Source organism: Branchiostoma floridae, chromosome 2, assembly GCF_000003815.2.
Source record: "Branchiostoma floridae strain S238N-H82 chromosome 2, Bfl_VNyyK, whole genome shotgun sequence".
NCBI classification, from domain to species: domain Eukaryota; kingdom Metazoa; phylum Chordata; class Leptocardii; order Amphioxiformes; family Branchiostomatidae; genus Branchiostoma; species Branchiostoma floridae.
In genome coordinates this window covers 23269839-23289356 of record NC_049980.1, presented here as the reverse complement: position 1 = coordinate 23289356, position 19518 = coordinate 23269839, and the positions used below count along the sequence as shown (strand labels likewise).

The 19518-nt window shown below is 41.6% G+C and overlaps 2 protein-coding genes across 3 annotated transcripts in view; one reads left to right on the top strand and one right to left on the bottom strand.

The window, feature by feature from the left end:
- LOC118409082 (adhesion G-protein coupled receptor V1-like) overlaps nucleotides 1-8413 on the top strand; it is a 52424-nt gene extending 44011 nt beyond the window's left edge. Inside the window, exons 91-104 of the mRNA XM_035809946.1 lie at nucleotides 1-256; nucleotides 494-661; nucleotides 1172-1344; nucleotides 1566-1706; nucleotides 2397-2549; nucleotides 2812-2964; nucleotides 3306-4769; nucleotides 5070-5186; nucleotides 5517-5598; nucleotides 5757-5859; nucleotides 6122-6279; nucleotides 6422-6543; nucleotides 6824-7003; nucleotides 7168-8413. Coding sequence (XP_035665839.1) covers nucleotides 1-256; nucleotides 494-661; nucleotides 1172-1344; nucleotides 1566-1706; nucleotides 2397-2549; nucleotides 2812-2964; nucleotides 3306-4769; nucleotides 5070-5186; nucleotides 5517-5598; nucleotides 5757-5859; nucleotides 6122-6279; nucleotides 6422-6543; nucleotides 6824-7003; nucleotides 7168-7485 — 3588 coding nt within the window. The 3' untranslated portion in view covers nucleotides 7486-8413. The remainder of the gene's footprint in view (nucleotides 257-493; nucleotides 662-1171; nucleotides 1345-1565; nucleotides 1707-2396; nucleotides 2550-2811; nucleotides 2965-3305; nucleotides 4770-5069; nucleotides 5187-5516; nucleotides 5599-5756; nucleotides 5860-6121; nucleotides 6280-6421; nucleotides 6544-6823; nucleotides 7004-7167) is intronic.
- Nucleotides 79-12250, bottom strand: LOC118403753 (glycosyltransferase-like domain-containing protein 1). 2 transcript variants are annotated; one of them, XM_035802562.1, is made up of 9 exons: nucleotides 12008-12250; nucleotides 11649-11816; nucleotides 10372-11061; nucleotides 10112-10221; nucleotides 9771-9915; nucleotides 9483-9553; nucleotides 9000-9091; nucleotides 8570-8633; nucleotides 79-236 (listed from the first exon to the last, which is right to left on the bottom strand). In XM_035802562.1, the coding sequence occupies exons 1-8, from the start codon at nucleotides 12247-12249 to the stop codon at nucleotides 8571-8573; spliced, it is 1581 nt and encodes a 526-aa protein (XP_035658455.1). In that variant the 5' UTR covers nucleotide 12250; the 3' UTR covers nucleotides 79-236; nucleotide 8570. The 2 variants fall into 2 exon arrangements, with proteins under 2 accessions (XP_035658455.1, XP_035658447.1); XM_035802554.1 differs by lacking the exon at nucleotides 79-236 and having other exon boundaries at nucleotides 8486-8633; nucleotides 12008-12249.
- Between the last annotated feature and the right edge of the window lie 7268 nt (nucleotides 12251-19518).

Genomic DNA, 19518 nt, shown 5'->3' with positions numbered 1-19518 from the left:
GTCTCCTTGACTGTAGAGCGACAGTTGGGAGTTCTGAACAACACTCGCATCATCTACATGACATCATCTGGGACAGCTGTGGCAGGACAGGACTTTGAGCCTGTCACCAGTGGGTCCATCATTCTGGAGTCAGGAGAGAGGACAGTGCAGATTCTGGTGCCTCTGCTGCAGGACAGTCTGAATATCCCTGAACTGGACGAGGTCTTCTATGTAAACATCACCTCAGTGGAGGTGCTGCCCAGCACAAGGGAAACAGGTTGGAGAAAATTTTCGACCATTTGTGAAGTAAGATGATGATTAGTGAAGTATGATTATGAAGAAAAGGATAGAGTTTAGTTGAGACCTGTATGTTTATTCTGTTGGAAAAGAATAAATGTGGCAATTAGTATCCTTTAAAAGGATCTGGATTTCCTCCAATGTACTGAAGTTTTGTGACTGTTATCAGATGCATGCTAAGTTTGATGTCAGCTGACCATGTTGACTTCTACTCCAGGCGTGTCCCCCAGACTGAACCCAGAGTTCTCTGTGGCTAAGATCACCATCCAACAGAACGACAACCCTCACGGTGTGTTTAGCTTCACACAGACTGAGGTCATGACTACAGAGGACAGTACGGATGGCACAGGCACCAAGATCATCTACATCACAGTCATGAGAACAGGTCTGCACTACATTCCTTGATACTTATAGGAGCTTACAGTTTAAGTGAACAAGTATTGTATGTTGTAAAAATTTAAGGTTTTCTATGTCTGTTTCATATGCATGGTAACTGGCTACTTAGCACTAGTAACTTTAAGCCTCTCTGTACCCTAATGTAAAGCTCATGATTATGGGCTTACCATGTACATGTACTTCCATAGTAAGCCCACAGGAAAAAGAACACAGTGCTATCTAATGCTAGTTCACCTTTATCTGAAGGATAACCTATATTCATTGTATTGAAAATTGGGTATTTGGATATCAAGTCGATGGATGGTGATATCAAACTGCAATATTTTGGAAATATTGCAGTTTGGAATCACTGTCTGTTGGGTACAGGACAAGTATTCTTGTTTTTTGGTTGGGAGGTAAAGAGCATATATGCCTATTGTTTCTAGTTTTCCCAATGTGCTCTCTATGTGCTCTCTATCAATGGATCTCTAATGATAGTATAACTCTGTATGACTACCAGGTGGTACATTTGGTGCTGTAAGTGTGTCAGTACGTTCCACCGGAGGGGGAGAAGTCTGGGCACAGAACCCTGATGCACCTGGGCTACAAGCTGCCATGGCAGCAGACATGAGGGACAGAGTTACTGTGGGTCAGGACTACAGCTCAGCCTTAGACGTCACTCTGAGTTTCCAGGTCAGAATCAAATATTCAGTCATGCAAAGTACTCAACTACTGTGTATATTTACCATCTTGTAAATTCTGAGAGCAGAGGAATTACAGTAACTCCACAAGAAGTTGTATGGGTAACTATTGACCATGATATTGAGATACGTTCACCAGATATCTATTAGCACTAAACTCTTTCCAGAAATGTCTTCTTCCCGCTGTATCTAACTTCAATTCCTAACCCATAGGAGGGTGAGAGGGAAAGCACTGTACCATTCAGCATCACTGATGACAGCCTACCTGAGCCAACAGAGGTGCTGTTTCTGTACCTCACTAACCCAACAGGAGGGGCCAGAGTAGCAAATCCCAACGCTGACAATGGAGAACAGGTGAGGATAGTAACTATAACCCAGTCATTGCCATATTCTTTTTTTTTCCCAATCATTCTTTATTACTTTTTGCAAAACAAACAACAAAAAGAAAGCATGGCAGCTACAAATACGTTAAACAAAGCACATGTAAAAACCACAAAATAAAAGCAAAAACCAGTAACAACAGTTAACGTTAGTCCTAAACCCCTTTGCCCATATTCCTTCAACAATATCACTATACATTTGTTTAAGATATGGTGCTGACAGAAAATAAGTTATTTAAGTTTCCCCACTTCCCCCTGTGTTTAAGCAGTTTGCTTTGCCGAATTGCTATGTTTTTTTCTAATTTATAAAAGTATGAAACAAAGGATATGAAGGCAGACAAATTCAAAGAATGCTTACAATTTTTACAAACAAATATGTTGCCTAAAAGGAGGATAAGATTCGACAGAACCGGGCAACGTTCACTAGAAATACCGAACATTATACTGAGAGCATTAATATGCAAATGAGTATCATTTATATTGAAAAACCATTCGTCCGCCATATTCTTAACATAAAGTATGATGCTGTTTTTAAAACTACTTTTTTTATTTCAATCTGTTTCATTGGGAAGTTGGTGGTAAACAAAATGCAATGCTGGTACATGTACATGTACAAACCAGACAGGATTTAGAATTATAAAAATGCTGCATTTTTCCTTTACAGGGTTATCTTACGGTAGTCATTGCTGGCAATGATGGACAAAATGGAGAGATAGGTTTCATCACCAGGAGTCTGTACGAGGAGGTGTATGAAGATGATACAGGCTCGGTGGACCTTGTCATTGACAGGGGAAGTAACTTCTTTGAGGATGTGAGGGTAAGTGTGCAAAGTCAAAAGAATTGCAAACTAAATTCAATAGTTCAATCATGGCTGCAACAAATTACTGGTTATGTCTTGAAATGAAGTTGTTTGTTTTGACTTAACTTTTTACTGTGTTCATTTTTGAGGTTCTTCAATGTAAATAGACTGAGATTTAAAAAAAATTCAGATCTGTAGATCTGGTCTTTGTCATGAGAGACAATGAAACAGACTCTTAGATTATGGTAATTGAAACATTTCTTGTATGTTTCCTTGTCAGGTTTACTGGCGAGCAACATTCGACAAATCATCTGTGATGCTCATCAAGGATGGGGTGTCTCTGCTGTCTGAGCTGGAGGCTGTGCAGGGGGATGTGCTGTGTGTGGCTGGCATGGCCACATGCACCATCACTGTCCAGCTGGTCAATGATCTGGTATGTGGGATTTTTCAAAACAAGTGCATCACTGTGACAGTAGAGTTAGGTACTTAGTAGTACGTCTGATCAATAGAGAGAGTAACAAAAAAATGATTTGAGGTACTTTTCACTGCCATCTAGTTCATCATCTGCCTGGTGCTCCAGATTGTATTGTATTCCTTTATGCAAAGAAAGTCAAATCAGTTTCAAGCCATCAGACTTACATCTTTATTGCCAACTAACTTTAAGTGTATAGTTTACAAAAGTGGCAAATATATAGAAGCTTTAGTCACAAAACTGTTAAATCATCTTTATGACAAATCCTGACATACATCCTACCTATTAATGCCCCCCAACAGAAGCCGGAGTTCCCTGTGATGTTCTACGTGCAGCTGTACCAGGTTGGACCTGGTGCACAGATCAACCCTGCAGCAAGCTTTGCAGAGGTCACCATGGAGAACAGCGACTATCCCTATGGTCTGCTTCAGTTCAGCCTGGAGTCCCGCTCAGTTGTTCTCAATGCAGCATCCAGGATAGTTCGTCTGATGGTCAGCAGGGAGTTTGGCTTGACCGAGCATGCGACAGTGAAGTACCGGACCCAACAGTCAGGCACGCAGACGGTCGCCGGGGTCACCATGTACCCAGCTGTGGAAGGGAAGGACTATGAGCGGGCTGAAGGACAGCTAGAGTTTGTAGCTGGGAGGAGTGGAGCTTCACTGGAGATCACACTCACCCCTGACACAGCATCGTCTGAGTTCTACCCGAAAAGGTTCCAAGTCCAACTGTATGATGCAGATCCCCAGGAAGCTACAATCAGTACTCAGTACGGCATCGCAGATGTGACAATTGCTGTTGATGAGACCACAGAGGACTTGTGGGAGATCTGGGCAGAGGCTCTTACAGATCGTTCAGACAGGAGCATTGACCAGATCTTGGAGCGCCTGGTGACAGCCAGCGATCCAGAACTGACACAAGAGCAGCTGGGTGTGTCCCTGAACACCATGGAGCAAATCATCCAGGAGGGAGAGTCTCGGGAGTTAAGCTCCGGATCTAAGACAATCATGTACGAGTTCTTCTGCAAGCTGCTGGACTCAGAGAGGATGGACACCAGGGGTTGCTCAAAGTGTAATGAGCTTCTGAAACGGTTTGCCTTGATGTTACTAACAGGAGTGTCCTGCAACCAGGTCCAACCAACCAGCTTGATTTTAGACAGCTGTCCCAATCTTGTAGTGTCTCCTATCCGCCAAGTACCAAACAGAATCAATGGCTATACATATGAAGGCAAGAGAGGGGACTACTTCAAACTTCCAGATTCGCTTCTGTCTTCCCCCGGAACACCAAATGTCACCTGCCAGGACCTGTACTTTATTGAGTACACCAGTCAGCAGTGGTTCAGCCCTGTGGACTCTCCTGTTGTTGGACAGAAGATCATCTCTGTCTCAATGAGGGACAGAGAATTCACAAACCTGAACCCAGACGACCCTGTCAAGTACCTTATTCACACCATAGACCAACGGATCACACCAGAAGGTGCAAGCTGTGTTACATGGAACCCCACATCTTCTACTTGGCAGACAACTGGCTGTAGAGTTCTGAACGATCAGTCCAACTATGTGGAGTGTGCGTGCACCCATATGTCAGACTACGCAGCACAAGCCAAGACAGACAACCTAGCCGGGTACACTAACTACGTGTATGCAGCCTGCTTTATCACCATTATTGGAATGGCCCTGACCATCCTGGCCCACCACCTGTGTAACATGTACTCCATGTTCTCTTACAAGTTGCACATGCATCTGGCATTTGCATGTATGGCCACTCAGGTATGCCTTGTTTTCTTATCTATTTAAGTAGTACCTATTCATTCAAGATTACCTTGTCTCAATACATGTAGTACTTCTTTTAACACTTGACACTTCTTATATCACTAGTAAAAGTTGCTGCTAGATACCGATGTAAAGTGTCAAATGTCAATTAAATATTCAATTTGCTATATTTATTCCTGTCAAGAATTTCATAGTTGTGGTCAGAGATATCAGCTAATCTAGTTGATTTGAACCATGAAAATCTATTACACATTGAATGAATGTGTAATGTTACAAGTATTTGTTCCGTTGTTTCAGATTGCTTTTACTGTGGGAGCATACATCAGCAGTACCTTAGACCAGGGGAGCTGTGCTGCACTCGGCATTGTTCTTCACTACTTCTTCCTGGCACAGTTTACTTGGATGTTCATACAGGTACGACATGCAGCACCTTAGAGATGAGCTTCGTTATACTAATTCATCATTCTAATTATTAATCATTGTATACTGTAAATTCATGTACTTTCTGTGGCTTTATTTTGTGGAAGAAGGAAAAAGCTTTTTGCTGTGTGATGAATTTGTGGCTGAAAAAAATCTATTAGTGCAGTGGTCATTCAAAAGAGACCCATTTGTGTTACAATAAATTTGCGGAAGAGCAACCACCATGGAAGCTGCAAAAACAAAACCACCACTAAGTTTCACTGATCACAGTATGTCACTAGTGACACACTTGAAATAACTACAGTTCCTTTGTTGTATTTTCAGGCCATCAACTTCTACAGGATCCTAGTGATGAATGACGAGCACACAGAAAACAAGTACATGCTGTTCTTTGTCCTGGGCTGGGGTAAGTCCAAGTCTTATGCTCTCCTTAGTACATGAACGGCACACAGTCTATTACTGTGTACTGTATATTATTGTTCGATTACTGTTTGGTAGACTTTCTTGATTTAGATTTCTTCAGGAAACAGATATTAAAGGTATTTCATCAAATTCATATTGCAGGCCTTCCTGTTCTGGTGGTGGGAGTCTTCATCATAGTGGTGTTTGCTGTGTGGCAGTGGGACATTACTACACTGTATGGAGATGTCCATGGGAATGGAGACATGTAAGAAGTGTGGATTATTGTATAAGGTTTATTTGGGCATATACTAGTCCTTTGAAGTTTGAAATTAGATCTGACTAAAACACTTGCAGAAATCAGACAACATACTGCCTACCATAGTCGCAGGTCCAATGTACTTTTCTACTGTACCCATGGATGTAAAACATGATGTGACAGATTTGTACTATATTGCAATTGGAACACTTGAAAGTTATAACTTGAAAGGTTGGGGTAACATATAATTCTGGCTTATGTTTGTTACAAGGTGTCTGATTCCCAACGGGTATGCTGCCCTGGCTGGAGTGGTGGGTCCTGCGTTGTTGTGCCTGGTGGTTGTCATTGGAGTGTGTTTCCAGGCCTACCAAGTCACTCAACAGTGGAAGATGTACGATGACATCTACAGGGGACGCTACAATGCAAACGGTGAGTTCTTATGCCAATGACTTTGGACTAAAAACGATATTGATGATTAATGAGTAAGAACTGTCTAAGGTACAAAGTGGTTGAGTAGAAATTTGTCACAGTGGCAAATGGCTTTCTGATTAGTCCATGTCCCTTTTCTCAGAGGTGCCCCTGATCCTGTTTATGTACCTGTTTGTGGTTCTGACCTGGGTGTTTGGGGGACTACACCTGGCTTATGGCTACCTGTGGCTCCTGGTCATCTTCTGTATCTTCAATGTGCTACAGGTCAGTATTTGCTAGACAATCATTTATAACATAAAGTTGTTGTCAACAATGTTGAATTCTATCTTTTAGATATAGTGAGACTGAGGGGAGATGTGTGTATTAGTAATAGAGTTGTACATATCATAGACATTGCAATACTGTGACTGTAAATTGTCAAATTTTCACATTGGTTTTATATATATTAGTTTCATGGTGACCTCTCCATGCACTGCAAATTCATGACAATGCAAAGTAAATAAGTTTACGGTTACTTTACAACCTTTCTTTCTTGTTTGTGCAGGGTGTGTATATGCTGGTGGTTTATGTGCTCCTGAGGAACCAGCTATGCTGGCCTGTGAAAGCCAGCTATGAGCTTCAGACTCCAGCTGAGAATGGTGTGATGCCTCAGATTGTGTACAGCCATGATGGGTCGCTGGCTGGCAGTACCATGAAACTGGTGGGACAGGATGACATTGGAGAAGTAAGAAAAAATGCCTTGTTACAGAAGAGTTGTTGCTTAAGAGCATCTTGTTGTAACATTCTTCTTATGTTGTGTTCTGTTTGCCCTTTCCATTGAAATTGTGCATCAATCCTTCCTTGTTCACAACTTCTGCTGTAAAGCTAAGACAATCATTTTGTGTTCAGTCCAGCGACTGGGGCCATGACGGGGTTGGATCCCTGACTCCCTCCAACCTGAAGAAATACTCCCCAGCCACACCCGGCAACATCTACATCACCACGCCGACCCGCTCACCGGTAGACGAGGAGGAACTACAGGAGGAGCAGGAGTTTGATGATCTGATCTTCGCCCTGAAGACAGGCGCACCGTTCGACTCCAGCGGGGAGGAGGAGCGCCCACAGTCCAGGAACCAGAGTCAGCTAACAAACGACCTGGATTATAGCGGGGATTCTAACGAACACTACGAAATGAGAAGGATTAATATTGCTGACACACATCTTTGATGACCTCAGCTCAGCCCACAGCTGGGTGACTTTTTGAAGAAGAGCAGGGATTTTAAACAGATATAACAGCAAAACAAGGAAGACTTTTCTACACAATTTTAATAACAAGTTGCAGATAATACTTAGTGGAAAATTAAGTTTTATAGATGCAAGGCCCCTAAAGGTTTTGTAAAGATTGATATTTTTTTGAAATTTTGATACTAGGATTGAGTGGAATCATCAGTATTTTGCTAATTTAGAGTGCTACGAGTCTGGACTTGCTGGTTTTGTTTGTTGTTTGTTGTAAAGTGTATTCTATTATCTTTGATGTAAAAAGGTGCCATTACTGTTAGAGGCAAAGATGATTTAGTGTTGCTGTATCACTATGCAATAAGAGTATAACTATGCAATTAGTGTACTATAAAATGGCTACATTGTGTGATCACAAAACACCTACCTGAACATGACATTGTCAGTATGGACTAATTGCAAGCAGATTTATGCTGTATTAGCTTCAAGGACTACAAGTACTTCACACAAAACACATCATGCCTGACATTATGCACAGCTCTTTTCTTGCCACCAGCCGGTCAAACTCCAAAATGCAAAAAAAAATGGAGAGTGGTCTGGCTGAAACTATTTTCCAGTAGTATCTATGCATGTAAGACGTTCAATATATACTGTACATACATTGATTCAACATGTCCGTCCATTGGCCAAACAATTTCATTTACCATTTATGTAGGTATTAGGAAGGTTTATTCTCAAGTGCATAAAATGCATTTGAATTATATTGCACTAACGTTACCTTGTGTTAGCTAGGCTTTTATGAGCTGAAATGGGTGATACTGTAAACAAATGTTTTTCTAATTTTATGTAATGTGTGATGAAAATTGTGTGAAAATTTTATAGTGTTCAATGAGTGTGAATAAATTATTTCTTTCTTAAAGCTACTGTCTTCTTATCATTACATAGAAGAAACAGTTCAATGGACATGTAAGAGAGCACATCTACAATTATGTACGTGGCACAGTTTTTATTAGTTCAATATAAGGAATCTTTGGTGCTCCTTCCACTTTCCAGATTCTTTCAACAGTACTGTTCTATCATTGCAATAGCCTCCTATACTCCTCTGCAAGGCCCTCCCAACTGTACTGATGTATTGTAAGCTGTCAAAACAGATTATAGAAGACATTTGATAATGTCTATAATACCATAATAATTATAAAGTCATCATGATAAAAATCAGAATAAGTACTAGTATTTGGAACCCAACTAGTACTGGAGTCAGATGCGGATAGTTTTTCTTCAAGATCCATGCCAGTCTTTCAAGCAGCCTTTGCATTACTTGGGAGGCGCTTTTATGAATCAATACTTATTACTTTCAGCCTTTTTTGGCTGAAATGGAGTTTAACAAAATTTGAGCCCGCAAATTTTAAGACAGAGCAGAAAAACATACTGGAATTGCAACAACAGTAGACACCTTTCCATCATCAGCTACATGTATGACATCTCCAAAACTAATGAACACTTACATTTATTGTGTGTTTCCTTGCCAGCTGTGGTCTTCTGCAAAAATCCCTCAACCTTTTCTTCAGTTGTTGTGGTGTGTTATACAGGCACTCCTCTGGGTACAGATTGAAGCGACAGTACAAGTGTGAGGGTTGCCATGTTACTCTACAGATGATCATTCTAAACAATGGTCCACAGGCCCATAGAGATGACACCATAGGTAAGAGTAAAGCAGGTTAACATCTAAGTGTAATGCTTGATGAGACAAAGTGCAATGCTTTTTCAAATACACACTACCCTTCCACTAGTTTGGGTATCATCCTATTCCTACTGGGGCTTCTTGCACTCGCTGCCCTTCCACATGTATATGGAATGCTACTAATCTGTCACTAACTAAAAAGACATACTTCAATTGCATAATTACACAAGTGCACACACAGGTAAAAATACAAAGAGCTAAATCACAATGTTTCCATAGCAATTCCAATAGAGATGTCTCTACTTACTGGGGAAGATCTCAGGATAGACCAGTCTGTTAGGACAGAGAGGGTAACATCCACAGTAAACAGCTTCTAACCTGCCAAAAATATATGTAAAGTTCTGACTTCAAAGTGTAGGTTCCAGTATGAAGAACTTGAAATTTAATAGGAAATGAGGTATCCAATATGCAGTGTGGTACAAAATGTAGGTCTAGCACACAAAAGAACAAGTGCTAGACCTAGTTACCTAGACACTAAGCAAGGCTACACAAATGCATGAGTTATAATTAAAAGCAGGACTACATGTACACCTACATAGAGACTCCATAGAACTCGTGGTCTGCAGTAGAAACCACCACATCAGCCTGATTCAACAGCCTGTAGTAATCCTCTTTAGCTGCCAGGTGTCCCCATTGATGAATTTTTCCCTTCAGCCTTCCTGCTGCCTCAGCAAATATTTCTACAGAGAACAAAATAAAACAAATGGAATACAAGCACGACAGCATCATTCTCTTTGGGGTTAGCTCTATATTGCATGATTGTATATCACATGGTATCCAACAATGATTTTCACTGCTCATACATTAGTTAACTTACCATTGCTTTGATAAGTTTTGATTAGCTATATGGACTCATGCTTCATGATACTTCCTTACCAGGCACATCAGTGTACTCCTGTCCAAGTACAGACACAGCGAAGCTGCAGCCTTCCTCCTCCAGCTGGTACAGTGTGTGGAAAAACAAGTCTGGGTTCTTGTCATGTTCCCTGTTATGTGGGGATAACAAACACAATGGCATCATTATCAAAATTCAATGTCTGTCTATCTAGACTCACTTGTAAAGTTTGAATATGCATTTTGCATTATATACAACAGATTCCATACATTGATAGATATCATGAGCTGCATGGCCCTACCAGCGATGTGGCCACACAATGTGCAGAGGTCCATCTTTTCTTTTCATCAAGTCACCCTGCTGGTCATCATATGGTTCTGGTGTGGCAGTCTTGTGGTCACTGCTAGGAGGTTTCCCTATCTCCTCAGAAAGGTCCTGGTCATTTTTAGCACAGTTTCCAACACTTGAAGGCATTTCTGCCTGTATGTTCATTCTATGTTTGTTCAACTTCTCACCATTTTCTGATGATACTGCAGTTAACATCTTGAAGTCATTGCTTTTCTTTGATGTGTTATCTAGACTAGATGTAGCAGTGAGCTGTGCATCTTCTTCATCACTCCTCTTTGCATACAAAACAAAACAATTTCTCATGTCATGTGTTGACTTTTCTGCAGTTGAGAGCTGTCCTAAACAATTGGTGTCTGTACAGTCCAGAGAAGTGGTTCCTGTATCATCCATGGTTTTGAGTTGCCCTGCACATGGGAGCCCATGATCCGAAGAAATAGTGCTTGTTTTGACATCAATTCTGTGACAGTCTTTCCGATGAGCTGGGAAGTTGATGGGAAAATAGAGAACCTGACATTTTGGTCTGATCTGTTCAGCCAGACCCTTGGGCCTGCAGTCTGGCATGCTGTTGAAGTGTGTTTTGATGGACGATAGGAAGGTGTCCAGGTTGTACTTTGAGTTGAAGAGGACGGCATCAGCTACCAGGCTGGATAATGAAATAATTAATACATTATAAACAAGTTCACAGATACAGCTGTGCATGCACAGGTCAGAAGTCATGGCCCTAGACTTTTATCGACCATGGTTAAAACAGGTTCACATAATGGCCTCCATCTGTTGGTTTGCATAACAATGTCCAGACATGTTGTCTTTATGTCACAGGGGCCTTCTCTTTTGACCTGCTAATGTGCAGCTGAATCTGTCAACACACTTAACGTCACAGATGTGACCGTGTAGGTGTGATCTATTCTTCATCGTATTAGATTCAACAACATTTGGCTGAACAACAAAACAGATTTACCAAAGTTGTAGCCAGTTTGATACTATTAGTTAAACTTAAGGTCTGGCTGCTGCTGTCCATACCCTACTGTAGGTAATCCCTGGAGACTCTGTATGGATGGACGTTTCTATCTTAACATGTCCATCTACACAGGTAACAAATAAAAGCAGAAATGAGTCTCCTGGGCTAATGCAAAGTTTGATGTACCCCAATGTACCAGCACAGTCCGGGTTTACGGAAAACCCGCACAGTCCTACAGCACAAAGAAAGCACCAGCTTGTAGCTGTACTCACCAAGATAAGACTTGGTTATAGCCATACTGAAAGTCTCTGTCTTGGTGCTTCCTAATAGGATATACTAGCTGGTTCTCGTGGAAGTACAGGAGTTTCCTCAGCTGGGTCAGGTCTGGTCGGAGGGCGAGTAGCTCTGCCAGGTTGAGTACCGAGCTGGCAAACAGGACCCTGTGGCGAAAAAAAATATGGCTTATGATGATCAAAAATAGCAACAGGATAAGGAATAACGTACAAGCAGGTAAGTTAGCTATAGTTGAATTATGTGTGTTTTCCTATGCATACGGTTTTATTACCGGCGGCCGCAGGCCTGTCGACTAGTCTAGCTCTACGTTGTAATATAAACCGTATTATACGAGTACCTGAAGTTGTGTTGGTGCGGGATCTGTTGTGAGATGTACAGGGCAGATGTTCGGGCCCGCCAGTGCCATTTTTTGGCTGGAAGAACAACCTTGACACATCCTGGGATTTCTGCACACAGCAGATCTATCAGCTGTTTGTGGGAACCTCCGTAAAATGGCTCGATTAGCAAAATTTCACCCATAGGTGCACTCTTACCGACCACCACCGCACCGTGGGGCCTATAACCTATAACCTTTAACATCTGGCCAAACCATTATGGCCGAGGGGGATTCAATCGGTGGTTTATTTTCACTTAATACCTATAGAAAATTTGCTTTGCAAACAGAAGTTAAGCTCCGGCTTCTTTAAAATGTGCTTTGTTTGGGTGATGAACAAAAAGAAAAACTGAAAAATAGAAAGCCCGACAAAAACGCATAAAAACATCCAGAAAGCCGGGTCTAAACCTCTGCTTGAAGAGAAAGAAAATAGTACTCAACTTAGCCATCATATTACAGACTAGTCTCTAAGAATGTCAATAACAATTTACATCCTACGTTGAGCATATCAAGCTTAAATTCCCATTTGTTTATGTTGTTTTAACGTTGATCATTGATGGCTGTCAGACATCTGCGGATAGATACAACGCCGTCAGATGCGGAATTTCGCGCCACAGGGCAGATCAGGCGTCGCTCGGAGAAGTTGTGTCACCACATGGCTCTCTGTTCATATTCTGAAAGCGAGGGTTCACATGCAACTGCCAGGATAACTGTTCTCTCAGACCGTCGTAGGGCTCGTAGCGATATGTTACTTTTGTATTGCCACCGGTGACTTCACGCAGAGGCACAGGTGACGCAGAGGTGCATAGATTGTTTTCTCGAGGGTTTTGGTTTATTTCAAGTGTTTTATAGTTCGATATTTTATTGAGTTGCCCCCCTCCCACATTTCCCGCCAATTTTTGTCTATGTTTATCATGGCTATCATAGTATGTGAGCGGATGTCTCTCAGCTCTATTCAGTCACGAACGGCGTGCTTCAGCGTGTTAATTTATTGACCGGGCAACGGATCGCAAAAATGATTCTCCTTGCTTTTTATATTTTGAGACGGCGGTTCGCTTGCATGGGGCTGACCTTAGTTTAATAGTAGTTTGCTGATTTTTTTTCACCTTACTGGTTTGCTGAATTTGTTCTATTCAATAGGAGTAGTGGTGACAGAGCAAAGACCGCTTCTGTGTTTACCAATATTATTGCGGCAGAACATCCAGCTTACCCAAGGTGAATGTCTGTTAGTCAGGAAAATTCTTTCAGCTGCTCAGCCTCTTGGAAACCCAGACTTCGGGGACTGTGTTTTGCACAGTGGTGGCTGCTTCAGTTTAGTTAGATGAGTTCGCTGGATGTTAATGCCAGAATATTTGTATTTTTTTTTAGATCGAGCGTGTACGTGTTTTTTGCTTTTGTTGCCAGAGTCTTTGTATGAACAATGTCTATGAAGATAATACAACATGGTGGCCAACATCCTAAATCGAACCACTCTCATTAGCACGATTATCGGATTGTGAAGTCCTGACCGCGATATTGCCGATAGGCTATGTCTCTTGTCTAGAATACGTTGACGCATCCGCATACGTGCTCATTAGTTTCCAAAAAAACCTTGAGCAGCTTCACGAACTACATACTGTTTTAAAGAGTGCAAATTCAGCGCAGACATGCAGTTTAGAACGTTGTCGCTAGATATATAGAGAGCTCTTCCTCCCCTTGTAAGTTTGGAGGATGTACGTGATCGACACGTGCCTGACGTGTAGTACCATTCCGATTTCAATTCCGGTACTCCTGCCAAGTAAGAAATTGCATTCGTTTACGTCGGTTTGCTCGTTAGTAGGATACGATGTTATGAGTGGATTTTTATGACTTTCGATCGATGTTCAGTTGACACTTTGACACGAGGAAGAAGTTACTTGTGAAGTGTAACACTGTACAGGCACTGTAGATCAGCTACCCATCAGGATTTAAGACTGCAGCGCTTCAACCGTCATGAGGCCGGAAACCCTTGCAAATCTGACACTACCTATATGGTACTTGGTGAACATTGACGGTCTCCGAGTATTTTGGGTCCTCTCCTCGGCGTAGCATATTCTACCAGATTGATTGCAAGATGTTTAGAATATCATCTTACCAACGTTATTTCAAAGATGATGCCCGTTGGTGGTGGTTTTCATTTTCCGTGTGCTGTTTGTTTATGGGTCATATTTGACAATGAGGAATGCAGATAGCGTACACATGTGCAATATCAGATTGAATCGCCTTTGCGCTGACTTTGCCACTGACCCGCATGTCATCCTCATAATGGACTTATGCATTGTCGAGCACAATTTTGCTGGGGGCTGTTTCGATGTTGTGACCTGCATAACGACCCCTGTATACGCACTGGTGCCTATGTTGTTCTTGAACTGTTTTCGATTTATGTGTAATGCCAGTGCTTACCAATATGATATATACATACATCCGTGATATTCTAAGGCCATGGTGCATGTCACAGTCTCAGAATGCACTGGAGTTCAATATGTACTGTTCAAGATAGGACCAGGTTACATTTGACTACAACAGGTGTACGACTGCATTGCGACATCAATCGGGGACATTCTTAGACGGTCGTGGATGTGTCAAGTTACAACATACAGCAGTCGTGCGAAGGGAAACGTTACAGTCTTGTCGTTGTCAATTGCCTTTTTTATGGAGGACACTGCTAGTTACATGTTAAGTTATCGGGCTAGGCATCATCATTTGTTTGCTCTTTTTATGGATTTTTTTAATGATCTTTTAAAAATCTGTCCTTATAGATTGACAAGATACATGTGTATGCCCACGGCACCGTTTCGTATGCATCTGCAAAGTTCCCAAAGGAGTCTGAAGATAGTATCTCTGCTGACATGGTTAAAGGGTGTGCATGTCTGTTTGGTTTACTGCCAATACCTCCCCGCTGTGCCTTAAGGAAACTGATACTGTTTAATTCTCCTGAAGGTTTAAGCCGTGTGAGAAGACCTTAGAAATCTCGGGTCTTTGAAACATGTATTTGCATATTTAGGAATTCACCATGGAGTGACACAAGATCCCGCCTACGGTGGTATTGGCTTGGGGATCTGGAAACATCAAACAGCTAATTCCGGTCCGCGGTGTAAGGATGCTGCAAGGGGAAACCTTGCAGGCTCATGGGTTTAGTAACTGCTCTCGTGATTTCAGAGTAGTGTCTTGAAGGCGGTGAAGCTAAAGTTAGTTTCAAACAGTCTTAAAGTACTGCAAGAAATGAGAGTTCTGTGATATATTGCCCAGATAAGATGGTAATGCAACTGAGTAATCACATACATCATAGACGCGCGACTTAATTTAGAGCTTTCAGAAGGGATCGATCGAGTGTGTGTTAGGACAGAGGCAACGTCGTATTTGATGAATAGTTTTACTTGGTAATCTTGTCCTAATCAGAAGTTCATCATATATGACTTGTCGAAAGTGCTAGTCTCACCAAACTTTACAAAGTTTGGAATGTTGTAATCAACGTTGTAACTAAACTGCAACTTACTCTAGCTCCTGCTCATAAGTGTATGAAGGGTAGCCGCAGTTACTAGGTCTCTGCTGCTACATAAGTGTTTCCGAGAGTGTGTCGAATAGCCTCTTTCCCTTGCACCATCCCTGAGGCTGAGTGCAAATCCTCACCTTATTTTAAATTAGTTCGATATCAAAGCTTACGGCAAAGTCAACCCTTAGCTTGGGCAAACTTAGTCGCCCACAATGAAGGAATTGATTACTCTTTATATATTATGAAGTCGACTATTATCGAACTCCCCCGTCCTACACACCCTGTTTGATATCGTATTTAGGTGTCTTAGGTTAGTTAATATGAAACAAACATGTTTTGAACAAAGTGCTCATGTGCAATCTGCCTTCCGTGATATCGTAAGGTTGTCTTATGTCCTCTGTACATGGCACTAAACACGAACAACGTAAAACACGTTCAAAGATAGAACGCACGATGTGATGATGATACGATGCAGAGTGTTGTTAACATGTAAGCTGTGGTATGGTAACGATAAAGAGTGCTGTTTTTATAGTTAAAAGTGCTCAATGCACTTAGTAAATAGTATGCTCCCAGGACTCACTGAAAAACTGCTCTTTTATGAGCGCATCATTCTGAATTAATGGAATGCATGAGGTGAAGCTGCTACCATCAACATTATTCCACCTCTTCAGTATTCCTTGAATACTGGAGGGACAATATCCCTCTTGTACTTTCCGCTGAGTTTGAATTTCGGATGATTACATGGTTTACTAAGCATGGCTTTGTGTATCCTGTTTCGTTACAGGATCGAGGTCATCCTGGGGCCACCCAATCCAATTTGCTCGGCGTATGCTGATGTAGCTCACTGAAAGGGTCCCTTAACCCCTTCCGTGGCCATTGTCGAGTTGGTGTAATTATGTGCAACATCAAACAGGATCACCCACCCTGGAACACCGGTATTAACGGTTCCTGGCTACTTAAGAAATCAGAACAGCGAAGGTTAACATTACTTTGACGGTTCAGCATCACCTAAAATTTGAAGGTCGCTTATTAAGGTTACTAGTAATTCATTTATTCATGACTTTCGTTTTCTATACATTTGACCTCTGAAACAGAGGAATAGGCTGGACCATTGCTGAAATAGATAGCGAGCGCAACTTTGGCTTCTCGTCGACGTAGAGGCAATATCGTGTCAATGGAACATAGAAAGATAAAAGTGAAATCATTTAGATGAACATTTGCTGTTGAACATGTAACACAACAAGTACCAGATTACAAACAGCAAATAGAGTAGTCCAATGACCACACGAATCCGCCATTTTTGGTGTGTGTGTGTTTGTACTCGACAACCTGGTTGGACGTCTGGTTTCGGGCAAGTTAGCTAGTAAAGACTATCTTATGATTGATGTTGGTACTTTTGTAAGTTGTTAGCCTTCTCCCAGGCCAGGTGTAGATCTCCATCGGGATTTACATTAACGCGGAGCACCTCAGAGCACTCAGCATAATCAAACTCTTGGGCCATTCTGGTTTGATTTTTTAACGGGTATTTCCGCAACAGTTGCATCCTAATGACTATTCTATTTCCCTTTTAGTGTGCGTGGACAAGAGAATGAGAAAAAAGCAGCCAAGAAAATGTTGTTGAAGTGCATTTGTACTGAAACTAGAGTACAAACTGTAGATCAGTGCTATAGTAAGTTTCATCCTATGGACGAAAATCACATTTCTGCTATAAATGTAAGAGTGGTCCACTGTATACGACTCGCCAAAAAGTATAAAAATGGAGGTGGCTCTCTTCCCTGGTGCTTAGGTTTGATTGAAGACGCCATAAAAGCAAAGGGTACAGGGTCTTCCATAAACACATCCTGGTTTATAGTCTCTTTAGCTCTTGGCCCAAGAACATCGAAATGTCAAGACGGAGGTGGGGCGCACAATCAATCAAATTTTGCTCCCGGAATTCCTGTTTAAGTCACGGAGGGGTTGTAAAAGCTATGTCAGTCTGCTGTATCATCCATGACCCCAGAATCTTATTTCATATCCCGTATTTTACTGCAACATTGTCAGATGACCTTTTGACTCGTGACGTTAGTGCTTATGGGAGAAATAAGGTTCCTTTACATCAGTTTTGATTGAGTTGCATTTTGAAGCATCCAGAATATGATTGATGTTGGTGCAAATGAGAGCGTCTGTAGGGAAACCACTTCATCATCGGGATAAACTTGCAATGCCAATCTAATCCTTCGTACCGGCAACGTTTCCACGTAATTTGCAGTGTCGTTACATAAAGTGACTTGACGAATCAGTGAACATGTTGTGGCTGGCGACAAACATGTGTCGCCCCTCCATCACGGACGGGTAATGGACTTGAGCGGGATGGTTTCCCGTGATTTCCCCGGGGGATGTTCAGACACACCATATCAGAAATTAGGTGTGAAATGATTTATTGTCCTTGTGAGTGGGATGTTTGTAACTCTGTTGCCCAATGAACACCATTTGGGAGAAACGCCGTTAGAAACGGAATGGATCAATGTTGAATAGCATGAAGTTAAATAAACCCAGAGTGTATTAAAACCTGCGGTCGTGCTGTAAGCAGGAAATGGGCCATGTTCGATATTTTGATGTAATGTTTTGTTATACCATGTGACGTGAAGAATGTTACCAGTCTTGCGTGTATTTGCTCATAATGGTTGGAAGATTGGATGATTTGAATGAAAACCATACGTCGTGGTGTATTGAAATAACGCTATATCCCACCTAAATCCTTCCACTGTACAAATCTGCTTGGCCCCTGCCGTTCCTCTTTGTCCGGCCCCAAATTTTCTTGGCACCCACCCTTCTGCTCTACCCTCAATGACGGTCTTTAGTCGACACGAAAACATAAATTAACAACACCGTTTCTAAATGTAAATAGTTGGTGCTTTGGTACACATTCCTGACCACCGTTCCGGCAAGTAGAGTTGAAATAATCTTTCCCAAATAAATTGAGCGGCAAAAATACAATGCAACTGAAATCACAGCACGATTAAATGCTACAACCGGCGGCGCACGTATAGTATATATACACCCCACAGTTAATACATCCCTACGGAACGACACCATCACCATGGAGGAGTTTTGTGAAAAAAATGTATGTCTTACCTTATAACTAACATGTTTGGATAGTTCTTCGTCCTTCAACTTGTGAAAGACGCAGTTCTATTAATCTTAATTGTCCACACACCGGCAAGCAGACAGTTTAAGCTGTGGCGTTTTACAGATAGGTGGCATTGTTGTAACGAACACATTCGTTCGTCTTGCAGACATAATTGCTTTCAAGAAAGAGGTTGTTGGTACAGTTTTTTTTTTTAATTGCAACATTAATACAGTACAAAACATAATGGTGCCCCCACTCAAGCACACAGGCTTATGTTAAAGATACCACTGGACAAAATAACAACACAACATAGGACAAAAAAGATGAAACGGGTACGGGAACGCCTAATTCTAAAAAGAAACAGACGGATAAACTTATGTTACCAATAGTAAATGATAAGGATAGTCAAAAAGCAATTTTAAAATCGTTTTGTTTCGGATAAATATGATTGAGTTATGGAGAGAATTTGAGAATTTATATCAGATGTCAGTAAAGCCGATCCTTTAAGTAGCAGATAAACAAAAGAACTATCAGATAACGAATTTAAATCTAACATAGGAATATTCAGGTTTTCAAGTCTGTCTAAGAGGAGAGTACGTTGTTGAACATAATTAGAACAGTGAAGCAGATAATGAGGAATGCTTTCGCATCGGCATCCGCAGCTGCAAGCAGGACTCGTAACTAAGTTACGAATGAACAGACTGTGGTTTAAGCTGCAGGTGCCGATGCGAAGACGTGTGAGTAAAGCGCAGGCGTATCTCGGTCCTGAATTAAAATATGGTACAGCAACAGGGCGAACAGATTTGACCAAATCCCTTTTAAAACGAGCAGCGCTCAACAAACGAACACTAGAAT